The sequence below is a fragment of the Echiichthys vipera genome (genome assembly GCF_963691815.1).
Source record: "Echiichthys vipera genome assembly, chromosome: 12".
Classification (NCBI taxonomy): domain Eukaryota; kingdom Metazoa; phylum Chordata; class Actinopteri; order Perciformes; family Trachinidae; genus Echiichthys; species Echiichthys vipera.
The window spans coordinates 2,856,300-2,874,317 of record NC_139837.1 but is presented as its reverse complement, the minus strand read 5'-3'; the positions used below and the strand labels follow the sequence as shown (position 1 = coordinate 2,874,317).

At 45.9% G+C, this 18,018-nt stretch overlaps 1 protein-coding gene across 1 annotated transcript; it reads right to left on the bottom strand.

Moving 5' to 3' along the window:
- Positions 1-11,294: 11,294 nt before the first annotated feature.
- On the bottom strand, positions 11,295-17,976 carry qrsl1 (glutaminyl-tRNA amidotransferase subunit QRSL1). The gene is made up of 11 exons (XM_083923738.1): positions 17,895-17,976; positions 16,514-16,673; positions 16,339-16,437; positions 16,168-16,264; positions 15,861-16,022; positions 15,585-15,760; positions 14,233-14,345; positions 13,309-13,501; positions 13,092-13,209; positions 12,072-12,277; positions 11,295-11,729 (listed from the first exon to the last, which is right to left on the bottom strand). Exons 1-11 carry the CDS (start codon positions 17,916-17,918, stop codon positions 11,512-11,514), a joined length of 1,566 nt encoding a protein of 521 aa, XP_083779864.1. The 5' UTR covers positions 17,919-17,976; the 3' UTR covers positions 11,295-11,511.
- Positions 17,977-18,018: the final 42 nt, after the last annotated feature.

Genomic DNA, 18,018 nt, shown 5'->3' with positions numbered 1-18,018 from the left:
ATCCTGTTTCTTCCGGAAGAAATTAAAGCGCGGACAAGTACGGAAACACGGCTGGGTCAATATGCGTCCGTTTCTGATTGAATCGCGTTTTACGTCTGTATGGAAATATGCATTAAAGGTGATAATAATGAGAATATTGTTGTGTTTAGGCTTTTCCATGAGGGTGCTGACACTAATGGATGTTACCTAAAATATGGATATTACGTAAAATATAGTAATATCCGGTTTCAGTTGTTTTACTTTGAAAGTGTAACCGGAAGTGCACTTATATCAGGTTCAAACCAATCATTTAATCAAGTTTTTTTTTAAATTTATCTCATCTCATCTCATCTTCAGCCTCTTATCCGGGGTCGGGTCTCGGGCGCAGCAGCTCCAGCAGGGGACCCCAAACTTCCCTTTCCCGGGCCACATTAACCAGCTCTAACTGGGGGATCCTGAGGCGTTCCCAGGCCAGTGTGGAGATCTAATCTCTCCACCTGGTCCTGGGTCTTCCCCGAGGCCTCCTCCCAGCTGGACGTGCCTTTCAGTACATTGCATGTGGTACATTTAACCCTCCTGTTACCCTCATATTTCTCTAACACAGTTTATCCTCGGGGTCAGTTTGAATTAAAGTTGTTTTATAGTTATTTTATGTCTTTTATGGATTTGTTAAATACCTAAATAACATTTTAAATCCAACCCAGCACCATAAACACCTGCTTATACCCCCAGAATACCTCCAGTCACGTATGACATGACTGAAATATACAGAAATAAATCAAATATCTTACAGATTGACCTAAAATTGGATCAAGGGATGTTTGTGTGTGTGTTTTAAATTAAGTATATTGTTTGTAAGTACTGTTTTATGTTATGTATAATATCTGAAAGTAATTCAAGGACACTAACCTCAGGAAAAACCAACAATTTTAAAGTTTTATTTAAAGCATAAAACGTAAAATAAATCAAACAATAACTAAATGTCACAGACATTGTGGTTAAACGCAGGTTTATACAATATACAACAACACACAGCGTGCACTTTATCAGCATGTTAAATAAAATAAGTACAAACTAAATAAGTGATAAGGAGCGATCAGTGATAACAGTGTTAAAGTGTAGCAGCACTTTAACACTGTTGTACTGTAATAAGTGACAGTACAACTGAATAAAGTGATGCAGTGATGATATAAAGTGATGCAGTGATGATCTTAAGTGATGCAGTGATGATCTTAAGTGATGCAGTGATGATATAAAGTGATGCAGTGATGATATAAAGTGATGCAGTGATGATCTTAAGTGATGCAGTGATGATGTAAAGTGATGCAGTGATGATGTAAAGTGATGCAGTGATGATGTAAAGTGATGCAGTGATGATATAAAGTGATGCAGTGATGATATAAAGTGATGCAGTGATGATATAAAGTGATGCAGCGATGATATAAAGTGATGCAGCGATGATCTTAAGTGATGCAGCGATGATCTTAAGTGATGCAGTGATGATCTTAAGTGATGCAGTGATGATCTTAAGTGATGCAGTGATGATGTAAAGTGATGCAGTGATGATGTAAAGTGATGCAGTGATGATGTAAAGTGATGCAGTGATGATGTAAAGTGATGCAGTGATGATATAAAGTGATGCAGTGATGATATAAAGTGATGCAGTGATGATATAAAGTGATGCAGTGATGATATAAAGTGATGCAGCGATGATCTTAAGTGATGCAGCGATGATCTTAAGTGATGCAGTGATGATCTTAAGTGATGCAGTGATGATCTTAAGTGATGCAGTGATGATCTTAAGTGATGCAGTGATGATATAAAGTGATGCAGCGATGATCTAAAGTGATATAAAGTGATGCAGTGATGATATAAAGTGATGCAGTGATGATATAAAGTGATGCAGTGATGATATAAAGTGATGCAGTGATGATCTTAAGTGATGCAGTGATGATCTTAAGTGATGCAGTGATGATATAAAGTGATATAAAGTGATGCAGTGATGATACAAAGTGATATAAAGTGATGCAGTGATGATATAAAGTGATGCAGTGATGATACAAAGTGATATAAAGTGATGCAGGGATGATATAAAGTGATGCAGTGATGATATAAAGTGATGCAGTGATGATACAAAGTGATATAAAGTGATGCAGTGATGATCTAAAGTGACAAAGTGACATTTTCTCAGGTATGTATATTGTTTTTAAGTACTGATTTATGTTGTGTATAATATCTGAAAGTAATCCAAGGACACTAACATGTATTACTAAAGTATTTGACTTCAGGAAAAACCAACAATTTCAAACATTTCTAAATATTTTCTATCGATTAAACCACTGAAAAGGATCAAATTGACAGAAAGGACACTGAACATATAATCATGTGGATTTTAGATTTCCCCAGTTGTCCCCTTTAACTTAGGAAAAGTCATCAAATATGAATAAAAATATATATATATCAACCATGTATTTAGAGATGATAAACATTAAATGCCACGGTCCTTGAACGCACCATGACGCGGGCTCCAGCAGGTGGTATTGAGTGGCTGATGATGTCACCGGCGGGTATAAAGCGCACGGCTGCGGCGCTTCAGTCATTCATTCATCCGCTGACCGACCCGAGGAGAGCAGAGCAGAGGCCCGACCGTCACCAGAACCGAACCGAACCGAACCGAACCAAGATGAACAGCGTGTGTGTAGCGTACCTGGGAGCGCTCCTGCTGGCTCTGCACCTCTCATCACAGGTTCGTTTGGGTCCTGCTTTCACTTCTTTCCATGTTAACCTTTGGTTTTTAGTGCGTAAAGGCGTGAAGTGGCTTGGTTTGGTGTGTTTCAGCTGTGATGGGGAAGGTAGTACACTGACTTTTGGAGAACTTTACGCGTAATTCTCCACGATAGGCCTGTTATTTTTCTGTGTTTGCTTCACATATGTCGTGTTACTGATCCATCATCATGGTATAGAAGGAAGTTCAACAGTCTGGGCACATGTTTGATTTATCTTGAAGCTGCAAATCTGCTCCTAAATCGACAGTTTTTTATATTTTCCATGTTTCAATCAGCTCAAGTGGGTCTGGGTCTCAACATTTGGCATGTTTATTAGCCTATTTTAATTTAAAAAAATCTTTTTTATTCTCCAAAAGTAAGTCCATGCTCACAGGAGGTGACTTCTCCGACTTTGAACTCTTTGAAAACTGTAATCTGTAATTTCGTATAGACCGTCCACTCTGGATTACATCAGCCCCCGTTTACAATGTCTTTAAAGTGACCCCTGATCGCTGAAATTACGGTGATTTGTCAGATGTTCCACACGGGGCCGACTCCTCAGGGGTGACACACCGGTAGTTGATGTGAAACTTCCTGGAAAATGTCTCATTAAATGGAAAAGTTGCATGTTTAAGCTTCTGACTGGTGCGTAAAAAGGGCCCGTTCGGCTGAGTCTGTACATTATATCAATTTCTAGTAAGGGAAAGCTTAGAAAAACTTAGGTTTAACTATAAAATCTGTATTTCCCAGTGCACCCAATTGTCTCCCTTTATGTTCAGACATTGGAGGAGTAAGTGTAATTTTATAACAAAGCATTAAAACATGAGCTTATCCGAAAAGCATCGTGAGTTTGAGGCGGAGTTTGTTTCCAGGCTCGTTTCACCTGCTCTCTACTGGCGTCCATGACATTTACGCACGTGTCCGGGGCACTCATGCATCAGGGCCACGTATGGGAAACATTCAAATATGCACCCGGGGGGGGAAGTTGCAGATTTATGAGATTGATTGATTGTGTTTTACACTCCTGTTGAACTCCATCGCTGCAGTATGGCCCGACGCTGCTGTGCCATGTGTGCTCCTGTCTGCATCCAACTGAAAAACACAGTTTAGAAAGAAAGAACGTTAAAATGTCATAATTCTGACTATTTTCGTAGATTAGCCTCTAATCTCAAATCTGCGACTCTTGTTTTCTGGAAACGCCCCCTCCCCCCTCTCTTTCCCCGGGTCTTTTTAATTCTCCTTTCCTCTCCACACTCTAACACACTGTAATGTGTTTGTGCAGGTGGCCCTGGCCCTGAACACCACAGCCGCCCCCGGGAGCGCGTCCAACTACAGCATGGCTCCCACCGTGAACGAGACGGGCAAAGAGAGCGGCGCCGGGAGCCTGCACGCCTCCGCGCTGCTGCTGCTCCCGCTGGCGGCCGCTGCCTCCCTCCTCCTCGGCTGGCACTAACGACCGGACCGGACTAAAAGCTGAACTGGACACGACGTTTTACAGAGCAGTTCTTTTTTTAAGCCCCTTCTATCAACACATTTTGGATTTCAAATACTTCACGTCATGTTCGGAGGAGCGCGCACTTCCCGAGCCCGGAGCGCGCTCTCCGTTTCCCCTTTACGCACGGAGCGGGGACGCGCCCTGCCGTCCTGCTGTTCTGTGCCAGGACTAAATGAAAACGCTCCATGTCCAGGAAGACCCCCGCTTGGTTCAGGCCTCTCCCACACATCTTGTTAATACTCGATATAAGGCCTAACAGTGATTGTAAACAAGTTCTATAGAGTTTTGTAAGGTGAAAGTTTGAAGTAATGTTTTAATCTTAAATTTTGTAATTTCAATAAAGCTTTGGATTGTAAGTGATAAACGTGCTTTTGTATATTTTTACCCTCTTGCTGCAGGTGTGTAACATGAGATGGTTTGAAACTCAGGCTGGATTTTAGAAACCGTTAAACCTTAAAAGGGGATTTTTATTTTTTAGCACCTCCCAGAGGAAGGCTACGCAAAGTGGGTTGGCTGTGGTTGCATCTGGCTCTGCTTCAAACGCTTAAGGCTCCTGATCTCGTATGTCAGTGCTGACACAAGGGAACCAACACTGGTGTAAACCCAGAATAATGCACTGTTTGGGAAGCATCCCTGCCGTCTGCACATGAGGAACTATCATGTTTTAGCAGCTGCCGCTCTAATGGGTCCAGGCTTTCTGCTGCAACTATCGTGAACATGCTCCACATTTGATGCTTTCAGCTTGTGCGTGCACGGTCTTGTCTCTTACTGGGAACGGTTCATTTTCAGACAACCTGGTATAACTTAAAGCCTCCCATCAATAGTTTCGTCACCTTGAACAAATTCAAGGTCGCGTCACTGACGGTTTGTAGAGAAGTCCTCGTATTGTCTTTGAACCCAACACTCAACGTCGTCTCTTGCTCCATCTGAGAGGAAATTTCAGCTCTCACATCTAATTTAATGCCTTCAAATCATACTTGTATTCCAAACTAGTTGTGATGTGCATCCAGAGAACAGTGGGAGCTTGTGTCAAGTAATGTCCACATGCATGTTTGGATTCCTTTCCATTTGCATGTGAGCTGCAGTTTTAGGACTAAGTGAAGCTTTGTTGTGGGAACCAGACTCTTAAAACCTTACGAGTTTATTCCCCCTTCAGTTCAAACCGAACGCATCATTCGAGCTGCAGGGTCTTCAGGGTAAATACTCTCTCCCCACACAAAGGAAGGATGTGAGCACCAGATAAAAGGGTGCTTTAATAATTGACAGAGGGACGGGTGATTTAAAGGTGGAAGGCCAGACCACCTCCTCCACCTGGTGCAGGGGCTGTTCCATCAAAAGGCCCCTCTATCTGTGAATGACTGCTGGAATTCACCTGTTTCCCCCCACCCTCCCCCGTGCACCCACTCCTCTGTGTGGGAGTTGCATTCCACCCTAATTACACAACAATGGCTGCATTGTCCGTACCTTATCTGCTCCACAGCCAGCCCCCCTCCAGGTACCCCAGCTTCTTCCTCATGAACATGCATCTGTTGTAGATGTGGATCTCCATCTTCCCTGTTTGTCTCTCTTTCCCTCTCTACTTCATAATCCTAAAGAGGCCTGACAGAGCGCATTCCTGCGGCGCGGCAGTGTAACTCTAACGCCGTTGGAGTGCGGTCAGGTGATGAGAGGAGAGTTCTCCTTTAGTCGACCGCCAGAGTGTGACCACTTAAGGCAGTCCTCCAGCCACTCCCCCCGCCCACCTCAAAATGTAAGGAGAAACCTGAGTTTAGGTGTTTGTCTGCTGGTGGAGAGGGGGCGAGGGAGCAAATACAAAAAGAAGGAAGAGAGGGGGGGGATCAGGGACAGGAGAGGGGGGGGATCAGGGACAGGAGAGGGGGGGGATCAGTGACAGGAGAGGGGGGGGATCAGGGACGGGTGAAGGGCACTCCAAAGCCCTCATCAATGAGGCGAACAGCGCATATTTTAGTCTTTCCCAAACAGATGTCTGCATTTGGCACCAGCTCCATACGGCTTTGCAAGGCTGTAGAACTTAAGTCCACACTTTTTTTTTTAGGTTTCGCACTTGTCTTGGTCACTTACAAGCCCCTAACGACAGTAACTTCCTGTTTGATCCAATCAGGAAGCTCCGTCAGCGTCAGTTCTCTGAGTGTCCACTAGGGGCAGGTTTCATAACAGAGCAGTTTCTCATTGAGCCCCATGTTAAACAGGCCGTTTACACAGCATCATTAAACCTGTTTAAGGACAAAAGAACATTCTAGTCTGTGTGTTTAGCTCATATCTCCATGACAACACTGAGGGGGAGGGGCTAGTTTTTATTTTATGGGAGGTTAAAGTTCATGAATAATTAGGGGCGTGGCCTCTTGAGTGACAGCTAGCCCTGGCCCTCACTTCTCCTCGGAGGTAAACATCAGCCAGATGGACGTACGCCCCTCCCCCCAACGTCACATACATGCCCTTTTTTGGTCAGAGGAAATGAGGCGGAGTCAAAGTCAAGATGGAGACTCCCGTAGGCGAGGACGATTGGATCAAATTGAGATAACGGACCTCGACGGAGACGCTACGTCCATTTTTTAGACAGTCTTTGCTACTTGAACCCAACGGCATCCAAACAACGAGCTAAACTCGGCTGATCTCATAGTTTTAAATGCCTTCAAATGCAGAAACATTTAATAAAGGCTTCAAATAGCTAATACTACGGCTGACTGTAGTTTTTATTTTATTGAAGGTTAAAGTTTATGAATAATTATAGAGTCTTCTCGTGCTGGTGCGGAGGTTTGCTGTTATTTTCAGCAGCATTAGTGGTTAAAGACGGTTGGATGCTCAAAGGCACATGTCTGGTTGCTGGGACTGCTGGAGCTGGAGCCCACTTCACTGACACCATGCTGCAGCCTCCTACTGAACATTTTATGCCTAGGGTCAAGTGGCTTTTATTCACTGGGTTGACTTTTGTTTTATGTAAATGCTGTGAACTCCTGTGTAGCTACGTTCTGTGATACACATTTGTTAGCGACTCTGGTTTTCTACGTATGCAAAGTCACTTTTTGTCCGCAAGGTATTCGGGGAAAACTGTATTTTGGCTTTCATTGAGGTAAACTTTTAAATTCTGGTTTTAGTCGGATCGTTGTGCCGGACTGGATTTTAGTCCATGCTTACGCTTTAGGGGACATATTAGTGTTGTGCAGTGCCTTTGGGGGGTGTTTTAGTGCGTTCAGCGCGCTGCCCCGAGCTAACCGGTGTGACTGACTGTTAGCGACTCTCTGGGATTTCTCCGTTTACAGTTGTTACATGAAAAAAAACGTCTCTGTGACTTGTTTCTTGAGTATTTGCAGAAAAAGACCCTGTGATGATTTTATAAGTTATACACACAGTCATGTCCCACTCCGGCTGCCTAATTGTTTTTTAGTAAACCAACCGTCGTCATCGAGTCAAGTTTCAATTTCTCTGAAACATCGTGTGTGTGTGTGTGTGTGTGTGTGTGCATGCGTGTGTGCGCGTGCGTGCGTGTGTGTGTGCGTGGCTGAGCTTAGTGGCTGCATGAAAAGAGACAGGAAGCAGCTCTTTGTTGGCTTTCATGTGTTTCAAAGAATTTACCTTTGCTCTCCATTGAGCTCAACGTACGTGGAGCCACAGCCCGACCCGAAGCATCAGAGCAGAACAGAACTCTGTGTCTTCACTGTCAAACTTTATGATGCTGACACACTGATGCTGACCCTGCCGTGCCTCATCGGTCACGTAGAGGTGGTAGAGACACGGCAACAGGAACAACAACATTAATCACACTTATATACAGAAGTTGTTAAACCTTAGTATCGTGCTCCATCACCACACGCTGTAGCGCACTCGTGCAACGATATTAACCATTTGCATGCACTCGACAGGGCGACACGACAGGGCGACACGGTGGAATGGTGGTTAGCACTGTCGCCTCACAGCATAAGGGTTCCTGGTTTGAATCCCGGCTGGGGCCCTTCTGTGTGGAGTTTGCATGTTGTCCCCGTGTCTGCGTGGGTTTTCTCCGGGTTCTCCGGTTTCCTCCCACAGTCCAAAGACGTGCAGGTGTTCGGTTCATTGATGACTCTAAATCACCCGTAGGTGTGAATGGTTGTCTGTCTCTGTTCGTCTCTATGTGTCCTGTGATAGACTGGCGTCCTGTCCAGGGTGGACCCCGCCTCACGCCCGATGTCAGCTGGGATCGGCTCCAGCACCCCTGCGACCCCGACAGGGACAAGAGGCTGAAGATGAATGAATGATGCACACGACACAAGGTATGATTTTGATCTTACTACAAGCTGGGAGCAACACAGTGCCTTAACCGAAGCCCCTCTATGTGAGTGCACAGAGCGCTGTAAGGCTCAACCATGTTAGGTTTCAGATACAGCATGGTGTTGTTAACCACCAACCCCACCCTCCCACATTTCTAGACCTCTGGTTGAGCTCTGTGGGTGGTTGGAGTCAATTGCTGCATGCAGATCAGTGAACACATCCTCTTTTCCTCTTCCTGTTTTTGACACAGAGATCGTATCACACTGTAACATGATGTTTCCCAGGCCCAAGTATTCAGAGATGTTGACGTGAGACTTTGTGACTTGGACTCGTGTCGACACGAGTCGCTGTTTTGATGACTTTCAACTTGACTTGACAGAAAATAAATGACTTGAGACGCCACTTGGAAGCTAAAGACTCGTGATTTGACTCGAGACACGATGACTCGAGTGCCTCGTCTCCTCATTTGATGAAAACACAACATTAACACAGACTCACACAGTAATTTCCAGGCCCAACTGCGTCATATTCAAGGACCCATCACATCATTACGTTTCATTCATCCGATGCTTTTTGTCCAAAGCGACTTCCAAGTGCGGTACCTTCAAATAAGCCGATCCATAGAGTGCTACATATGAGTGCTTTTTAAAATTTATTATCATCTTCTTAGCCAAGGTGCAGTCGAGAGAGATGCGTTTTTAGTGTGCGGAGGAAGATGTGTAGATTTTCTGCTGTCCAAATGTCGATGGGGAGCTCGTTCCACCGTTTGGGAGCCAGTTGTGACTAAGTCTAGTTACTCTCAGTGAGGGAGCGGCGAGTCGATGCAGAGCAGAGAGGACGGGCAACATCCAGCTGTCTTCCTCTGGTTTAAAGACAAACAGACCCACACACACACACACACACACACACACACTTGTTGCTTTTTTAATTATATTATGCCGTACCTCCATGGTTTTACAAGAAAGACAACCTAACTTTGCAACTCAAATTCCCTTTGTGGAAACAATAAAACCATGTCTCGATGTCATCTCTACTGTGGCGATGGTGTGTGTGTGTGTGGATGTCTGTGATATCTAATTTCACACTCGGTCTGTAGCCTCAGAATATGACCGTGCACACTTCCTCGAGCACCGTGCACGGTGAGGGCATTATACAATCTGAAGTGTATTCATATTCTGAGCTGTTATTCTTCTGCATCAGTAGACATGTTCCTCACTGTGTTGTAGGACTTTATAAAAGAGAACTTAAGAGCCTATTGAAGGAGCAGTGACTGCCGCTGTCAAGCAGCAATTCCCCCGTTACCGTGTTTGTGAGGAGCCCGTGCTTTGGGGAGAGTTCATTAACACGTCCTTCACTGTCAACCGTGAGCGATGGCGACATTTGCGTACTGAACACGAGGGCCAGGATCAGATGAGAGGCTCTGAGAAGAGCGGGGCAGGTGGGCGGGATGGAGGGATGGAGCAAGGATGAAAGAGAGGAGAGGAAGGGATACCACGCAAATCCACACATCCGGAGAGGAGAAGGTCAAAGGAAACAAGAACCCAGCATGGGCTCTGTGTTCTGCTGTGTGTGTGTGTGCGTGTGCGTGTGTGTGTTCTGCTGTGTGTGCGTGTGTGCGTGTGTGTGTGTGTGCGTGTGTTCTGCTGTGTGTGTGTGTCCGTGTGTGTGTGTGTGTGTCCGTGTGTGTGCGTGTGTTCTGCTGTGTGTGTGCGTGCGTGTGTGTGTGTGTGAAATATTGCAGAAATACATTTAATTGGTCACTATGGTCAGTTCCACGTTGTGGGACAGCTAGGTGATTAGCACAGCTCAGCGTAAAGGGGAAACCGCTAGCCTGGTTATGTCCAAAGTTAAAATATGTGAATAAGTGTAGCTCCCAAAATTTCACCCTAATCCTTTCAAAATGAAGCTCCTACATTGAAATTCCGGCATTAAATCATCCCAGGGTCGCTACAGACAAATATGGCTAACAGTGATTAGCTCGGGGCAGCACGGTGAAGGCATTCAAAGGTCTTTTTTAACCACTAATGCTGCTGAAAACAACAGCAAACCTCTGCAGCAGCATGAGAAGAGTCCCTACACATGCGTTTAGTCTCTTTTCGTTTTAGGAATCATTCCCGCTGCACCATGGTGGACCTGGTCCTGAATAACATAACACTACAAATCTCTCCTTACCGTGTCACTTTTGTCTGTAATTTCGGGAATTTTGCGCAGCCTACGACGCTTCTTCAAGGTTCATTACCAACTGTAAAGCTGAGTTATACACTCGGGTAGGTAGGCCTGTATATCTCGGTGTGCTTCCCTCCTTTTTATGTTCTCTCATTAAGCTAAAAAGTGCTGGCCAATACTCATTATGTCCCACATGTCCGCACAGAACAGGGACGAGTGTGTTTGCTTTCCTCACACCCTCAACATGGAATTTTCTGCAGAATTACTTAAAACTTAATGCATTAGTTTCTTTAAGTGGTTTTACATCAAAAACGATAGAAATTATGTCAAACTCCTAAGCATGTCAATGGTTTTTGTTGTTCTTGGTTGCAAAAATGGCTGCTTCACTTATATTTGTAATTGATATGTATTGTACGTTGTGTTGCCTATTTTTTGTTCTATAGGTTTTGTCCTTGTGTAACTCTGCTGCTGCCTGTCTCATCCTGGTCTCCCCTTTAGAGATCATTAATCTCAATGTGGTTCTCCTGGTTTGATAAAGGTTATAATAACAACGTAATGAATACCACTATGAATTAAATCACCCGACTTGCATATATTTAATAGCATCACCCTCAGACAACAAATACAGCAGACTGAACACAAGGTCCCTGCTCTCAACATGGCATGATGCATGTTGTAAAGCAGTGAGTCGACCACGACCTTTTGGTTATCATGTTTCATTCCATCAAGGAAAAAGCTGGACTGATACAAAACCGTCCTGAAAAGGCTTCTTACGAGCCAAAGTTGTCCCCCATAGAAACCCTTTAAGTCCACTGTGTGTGACTTTGTCCACAGTTCTCTTTAAACAGCTGAAGTCCGCTCTCTTTGGGTCACCCCTGCGTCCTCCCCGCTCTCGCCGGAGTCTCCGTAGTCACCGATGGAGGGAAACCCAACCCTCTGCTCGACCCACTGGGCAACGCTGAGCAGCTGCTGGTCTTGGAGGGCGGGGCCTATGAGCTGTAAACCAATGGGAAGGCCCCGTCTGGACAAAGTGACTGGCACAGAAACAGCAGGCAGACCTGTGGAGAAGGGAAAACAGATGACGGAGAGTTCAGGGGAAGGCAGTGATTAGGATCTTGCGGTTGGTTCTGAGGTTAGTTTGGAGAGCGAGGTTGTGTTCATCTTTGCCATCAGAGAGAAAATAGAGAAGTGAAATAATCGTTTCCCCTTTTAATTTCACTATGATTTGTTTGTCCAGCGCGCTTTCGTAAGAGGATGGAAAACATGAAGCATCGACTGGGTGACAGGTGCGTGGGTGTAGTATGTGTGTGTGTGTGTGTGTGTGTATCCATGCATGCAGCATAGAAGTTCCTGAATCCTCCCACACTTCCTATGCACGCATCTGTTGCCTCTCTCCGTACCTGCCATGTTGACGGGCTGGGTGAAGACGTCTTCCTGCGCGCTGCGCGTTCGGTTGTCTTCCTGTGTGAAGTCGGAGTAACGGGCCGCGTCAGTCAGAGTGGTGGGCGTCAGCAGCACGTCCACGCCTGCGCTGAACACGTGTTTGAAATCGTCTGCGATCATCCGACGGACTTTCTGAGCCTTTACAAAGTAGTGCTGGTAGTTCCTGAAAGAAAAGGATGAAGGCAGTTAGGGTGTAGGGGTCAAAGGACTTGGTGAAAAGAGATGTTTTGAGGTGCTTTTTGAACACAGGCAGCTGACGGGGCGGAGCGGACATGGAGCGGTAGAATGTTCCAGAGTGCGGGGGCGTTCACAGAGAAAGCCCTGTCCCCAAAAGTCCGCAACCTGTTAAACCTGGTGTTTATGAATAATTAGGGGCGTGGCATCTTGAGTGACAGCTAGCCTCTGGCCCTCACTTCTCCCTTCCCCCGGCGTCACATACATGCCCTTTTTTTGGTCAGAGGAAATGAGGCGGAGTCAAAGTCTAACAAGATGGCGACTCCCGTAGGCGAGGACGATTGGATCAAATTGAGAGTGCGGCCCTAGACAACAGATCTTCAATCTGTTGTCTAGGGGCGCACTCCCACTGTGCGTGCGTCCAGTGCCCCGTGCTTTAGGGTCCTTGTCCCCCCCCTCCAGGCCCGTTTGTACTCACACTACCTGGGCCTCGGCGAATGCTTCTTGCTGCCTATACGTTTTAAATGTCGGTGCATGGTCCCTCCTTCTTTTTTCTATGTCCCAACAGGCGCACAGGAAATGACCTCAGAACCGCAGTAGGCCTCGTACACGTGCGCACGCTCGTGCTCGTACATGTGCAAACGTGCTTAACTAAAGCCCACCTCTCCCAGACGGTCCGTGGCCGGCAAGCGGACCGCAGCTGAACACGGTACGGTTGCACTCACACTGGTCAGACGAACTAGACTTTACCCGTGGAACCTGTTTGGGCACGGTACGGACGGACAGTGTGAGTGCGCCCTTACTTGTTGAGCAGGAAGTAGTTCCCAGACAGTATCCTCCCTCTCACGACGTCGTTGAAGCCCTCGTGTCGGCTCGAGGCATACATGGCCTCCGTCGAGCTCTCCACCTCACTGCGATGACCTGAAAGTAGAGAGATGGAAATCAATAGCTTTACCTTTTTTGATTTTGTACCGTTGTGTCCCACACTGCAGCTTTCATAGATCTCATTCTGGCTCATACCGTATTCTAGGCCGTCAAAGCGGGCCATGTTAGACGCCACCTCGGCGTGGCACAGGACGTGGTAGCACACAATGGAGTACTGGGTGTGGGGGAGGGAGACTTGCTTCACCCGCGCCCCTGCCCTCTCAAACATGTCAGCGACACGACTCCATTGCGCGAGAGTCTCCTCGGACAGCCCGGGGGCGTGGTACTCCTGACATACATTAAGAGATGGGAAAGAGACGCAGCTCCATGAGATCAACACACTTCTGCACACAAAGATGTTTCACACCCGTCTTTATGTAAATAATGTACTCTGTACTAATACAGATCTCATTCTGATCCAATCGTCCTACGGGAGTCACCATCTTGTCGCCTCATTTCCTCTGACCAAAAAAGGGCATGTATGTGACGTTGGGGGGGGATGGAGGTACTTCCACCTGGCTGACGTTTACCTCCGAGGAGAAAAAAAAAGCATTCTAGTCTGTATGTTTAGGTCATATCTCCACGACAACACTGAGGGGGAGGGGCTAGTTTTTATTTTATCGGAGGTTAAAGTTTATGAATAATTAGGGGCGTGGCCTCTTGAGTGACAGCTAGCCTCTGGCCCTCACTTCTCCTCGGAGGAGAACGTCAGCCAGATGAACGTAGGCCCCTCCCCCCCAATGTCACATACATGCCCTTTTTTGGTCAGAGGAAATGAGGCGGAGTCAAAGTCTGACAAGATGGCGGCTCCCGTAGGCGAGGACGATTGGATCAATATGTTAAACCAAACTTAAATTACTACATTTAAAATGAGATTTGTATAATGCTTAACAGGTGCCAGCCGGCCGCTACCCTTGACATGCTTGGGTCTTTGACTTTTACAGTTCATTTTGAATGAGAACGGTGTGATGTTGAGATAAAACAGAGGAGATGATGATTTTAATCCAGAGCTAAACTCACCTTGGGGATGCCGACACAGATGTTCCTGACATCAAAGTGTTCAGGCAGCTCTGTCACGGACGAGGGAGCAGCGATTGTTGTTGAGTCTTTCGTGTCGAGGCCTCGGAGGACGCCTGTGTGACATCACAGAAACAAAGGTTAGGTCCATCATTTGAGTGCATTATCACAAATGCATGGAACTGCTTCACTGATACATTTACAGAGTCAGGTAGAGTCAAAGGTACGCTGTCGAGTGTTTCACTTCCATCTTGCTCACGTTTACCTCAGAGGAGAAAATAACATTCTAGTCTGTGTGTTTAGCTCATATCTCCATGACAACACTGAGGGTACCTAGTTTTTATTTTATTGGAGGTCAAAGTTTATGAATAATTAGGGGCGTGGCCTCTTGAGTGACAGCTAGCCTCTGGCCCTCACTTCTTCTCGGAGGTAAACGTCAGCCAGATGGACGTACGCCCCTCCCCCCAACGTCACATACATGCCCTTTTTTGGTCAGAGGAAATGAGGTGGAGGACACTTAACCGTCCATAAACATTTAACGCCACTCTGAAGAGGAAGTCTTGGCGTGGATATCCGCTGGTTACACCGGAAAGCCAGAGGACTAACCCGTTGCCCCCAGGGGATAAGGTTGGGGCCAGAAGGACGTATGCCCTTCCCCTCAACGTCACATACATGTCCTTTTTTGGTAAACGCACTGTGTATCCATGAGCTGTGCATTGTTTACATGGCAGAATGAAAACTGCTGTCCGTGTGCTAATGACAAATCTGTACCTACTTCTAGAAACATGGCTCCATCGCACTACTAGAGGTCAGAACCGAGCGGAGACCTCCGGGACTTAAAAATTAAAGTTCCTTGAGTGAGCACTTGATGTTGGCTCCAAAAGTGAGCTGTTCCCCACAGACCCCCACGTTAAGATACCCCTGTGTGAATTAAAAACTTGACAAATGAAAATGACTGAAAATGTCCCCTTTAATAAGAACTTTAATGCAAAATCAACACAAATGACGTCAACATTGCCATGACAACGCTTGTTAAGTTCTGTTTTTTTGACAGTTATAGAAGCTATATAGAAAAACATATACGAAAGACATTTTTATATCATTTTGACTTTATATATATATATACATACAGTATATTCCTTCTATATAACACAATCTCAATATATCGTAAAGTCATGGGTTATGTCATCCAGTGGATGTTAATCACAATGAACTGGGTTGTAATGTAAAACCAAAACAGCCATTTTGACGTTTTCTGGAACGTTTGAGATCATGTGCTTGCTCTTGTCAATTTAGACGACTTAATGGTGCATCACAAAATCTCCATTTCCCTTTTGTCATTGACAGTTTCCTACCTAAGACGGTGGCTGCATCACTGACGCTGCGGGTCATGATCCCGGGGACGTCCATGGAGTTGACCAGAGGGATGAGACCGTGTCTGGACAGCAGGCCGTAAGTGGGCTTCAGGGCCACGACCCCACACAACGCTCCAGGGTTACGAGTGGAACCACCCGTGTCCGAACCCAAAGCCCTGCAGTAGTTACCGAAACAGAGACAGATACAGATTAAAAACTGACCTTTTTTATTTTGAATCCGATCTTTCCTTTCGTATTTCTCGGTAAAAGCCTCACAGGTAGCTGCTGAGTGAGGCCACAGCTGCAGCACTTCCTCCTGAACTTCCTCCGGTGACGACCCAGTCAGAGTCCGGCGCTGCCCCGGTCTGCTCTCTGTAGGGAGCGGCGTAGCTCCAGGGGTTTCTCACCGGGCCGAAAGCCCCGTCGGTACTGCCCGCACTGCGAGACAAATGCAAGAAAGAACAAATAGGACGATGTGCGAGTGCTCCCTTAGTCGATATTGGAGACGATATCTGGTCGGTGCATCTCTATTCTTAAGTGGTGGTTACGGAAAAGACGCGCTGTGAGTGCATCGATGACGTACCCCATAGCAAACTCATCCATGTTGGCCTTCCCCACGAGAACAGCCCCTTGGTCAAAAAGCTTCTGGACCATTGTAGCGTTGTAGGGTGGAGCGTAGTCTGCAGCACAAGTAACAGTGGGTTATTATTGGAAAATGGAAGACTCAGTAAGTTCCACTGAGGTTCGCACAGACCTTGAAGCATCCTGGAAGCACATGTGGTCTTGATGTTTTGTGTGCAGAAGTTGTCCTTGACTGCAAAGGGGACTCCATCCAGAGGACCTTTGGGGGCACCTGAAGAGAAAACCACATCAGTAACGCCCAGGACTGTACGTAGAACATAGAGAATTACGCACTGAAGTGTCCGCACCTTGTAGAAGTCTGGTTTCTGATTCTTGGGCCTGCTTCAGAGCCAGCTCCTCTGTCACGGTGATGTAAGCATTGAGATGTTGTGTTTTCTTGATGCGGCTCAGACACTTCCTGCAAAGCTCTGTTGGGGAGATTCTTCCCTGCCTGAGCGCCAAAGACACCTGGAGAACAGGGATGAAATAGTCAAAGGCCGTCCCCGATATGTTCCCATCTTAAATCCATACACACACACACACATGTTCCTTTTACACTTCTGCCCTTACTAAAAGCCTGACTCAGAAGTTGGAAGCTCACGATTTCTGATTACAAGTGAACACAGCATAACCGTTGGCTTATTTTCTTCTAGCCTGTGAATGTCGCCACAGACACAGATATTGTAATACAAAAAGACAAGTAGAAGTGCTTTCATTAGTGGGTCATGAGATCAATCACCTTTGTTATAACTCACTCTTTGATTGACATTCACTTAAAAAGTAACTAAATAGATGGAGGCGCACGCTCTTCCTCTAAGTGATAAATACAGAATAGTGTCAGTTTGATTTAAGGTGGCCCTTGTGATTCCCAACGTCAATTCATGTAGAAGTAACATGAAAGAAAACACTCAACCTTAACGGTTTTAAGGCGCTGTAAAAGTGTTTGTTGACACTGTTGACCTTGCTGGAGTGCGATGTGTGTGTGTGTGAGAGAGAGGGGTATGGAGCATGCAGCAAAGAACCAAAGGTCGGAAATTTAATTCAGAATCTGTGCACAAATCATTTTCTGTGCTGCGTTCTTCTTCACCCCTGGACAAAAGTGTCTACTCTACTTCACCGTGTTGTTGTGGCGTCTGCACGACCACTCGTCACGTACCGCTGAGAGCTACAGCCAATCAACAACCGGGTAAATCTCAGGGGGCAAATGAGTCCCCGCTTTCCCACAGCGCCACTTTCTACTCGGTCAAACGGCCTCCTCAGCGACTCACATGCAAATTAGGGGCGTTTTGGCGCAATACACCCGCCTCATTCAGGGTAGTTACTATTTACAATGCATGACACAATAATACAAATTAAACTTAACTATACATTTTTATAGTTATATGTTTTAAAAAAAAACATGTTTTTTTGGGGGGGGGCTCTCTGACTATTTATGCTCAGGGCCCCCAAGAGCTTAGCATCGGCCCTGAACGCAGCACTGATCCAGTGGTTAGCGACTTTACTGTTTAAATAAAGACAGTTAACATCAGGCAGTTTAATAGCTCTTCTAATACACCCATACAAATAACATATATATTATATAATAACCAGATAGGACGCGTTTAAGCTGTTATATCAGATATTCAGTGTTATTTACGGACTCACAGCACAAACAACAAACACGCGGGAGAAGTAAACAGTCGTACTAACCTCTCTTATTGACAGGCCGAGCATCTTTACAATGTTTACGTGACAACCTCTCACACTAACAACCTCTGTGCGGTGAGCGAAGCAAGCGGGCCGCCATGTTTGTTTCTAAAAAGCCCCTTCGAAC

What these genes read in the sequence shown, in the direction of transcription:
- qrsl1 (XM_083923738.1), bottom strand. Translation starts at nt 17,918, where the DNA reads ATGCTCGGCCTGTCAATAAGAGAG. An exon ending in AACTACTTCCTGCTCAACAA is followed by an intron (nt 12,278 to 13,091) that starts GTAAGGGCGCAC and finishes CTTTTCTTTCAG; the next exon opens with GAACTACCAGCACTACTTTG. An exon ending in CCAGCCCGTCAACATGGCAG is followed by an intron (nt 11,730 to 12,071) that starts GTACGGAGAGAG and finishes CCTTCTCCACAG; the next exon opens with GTCTGCCTGCTGTTTCTGTG.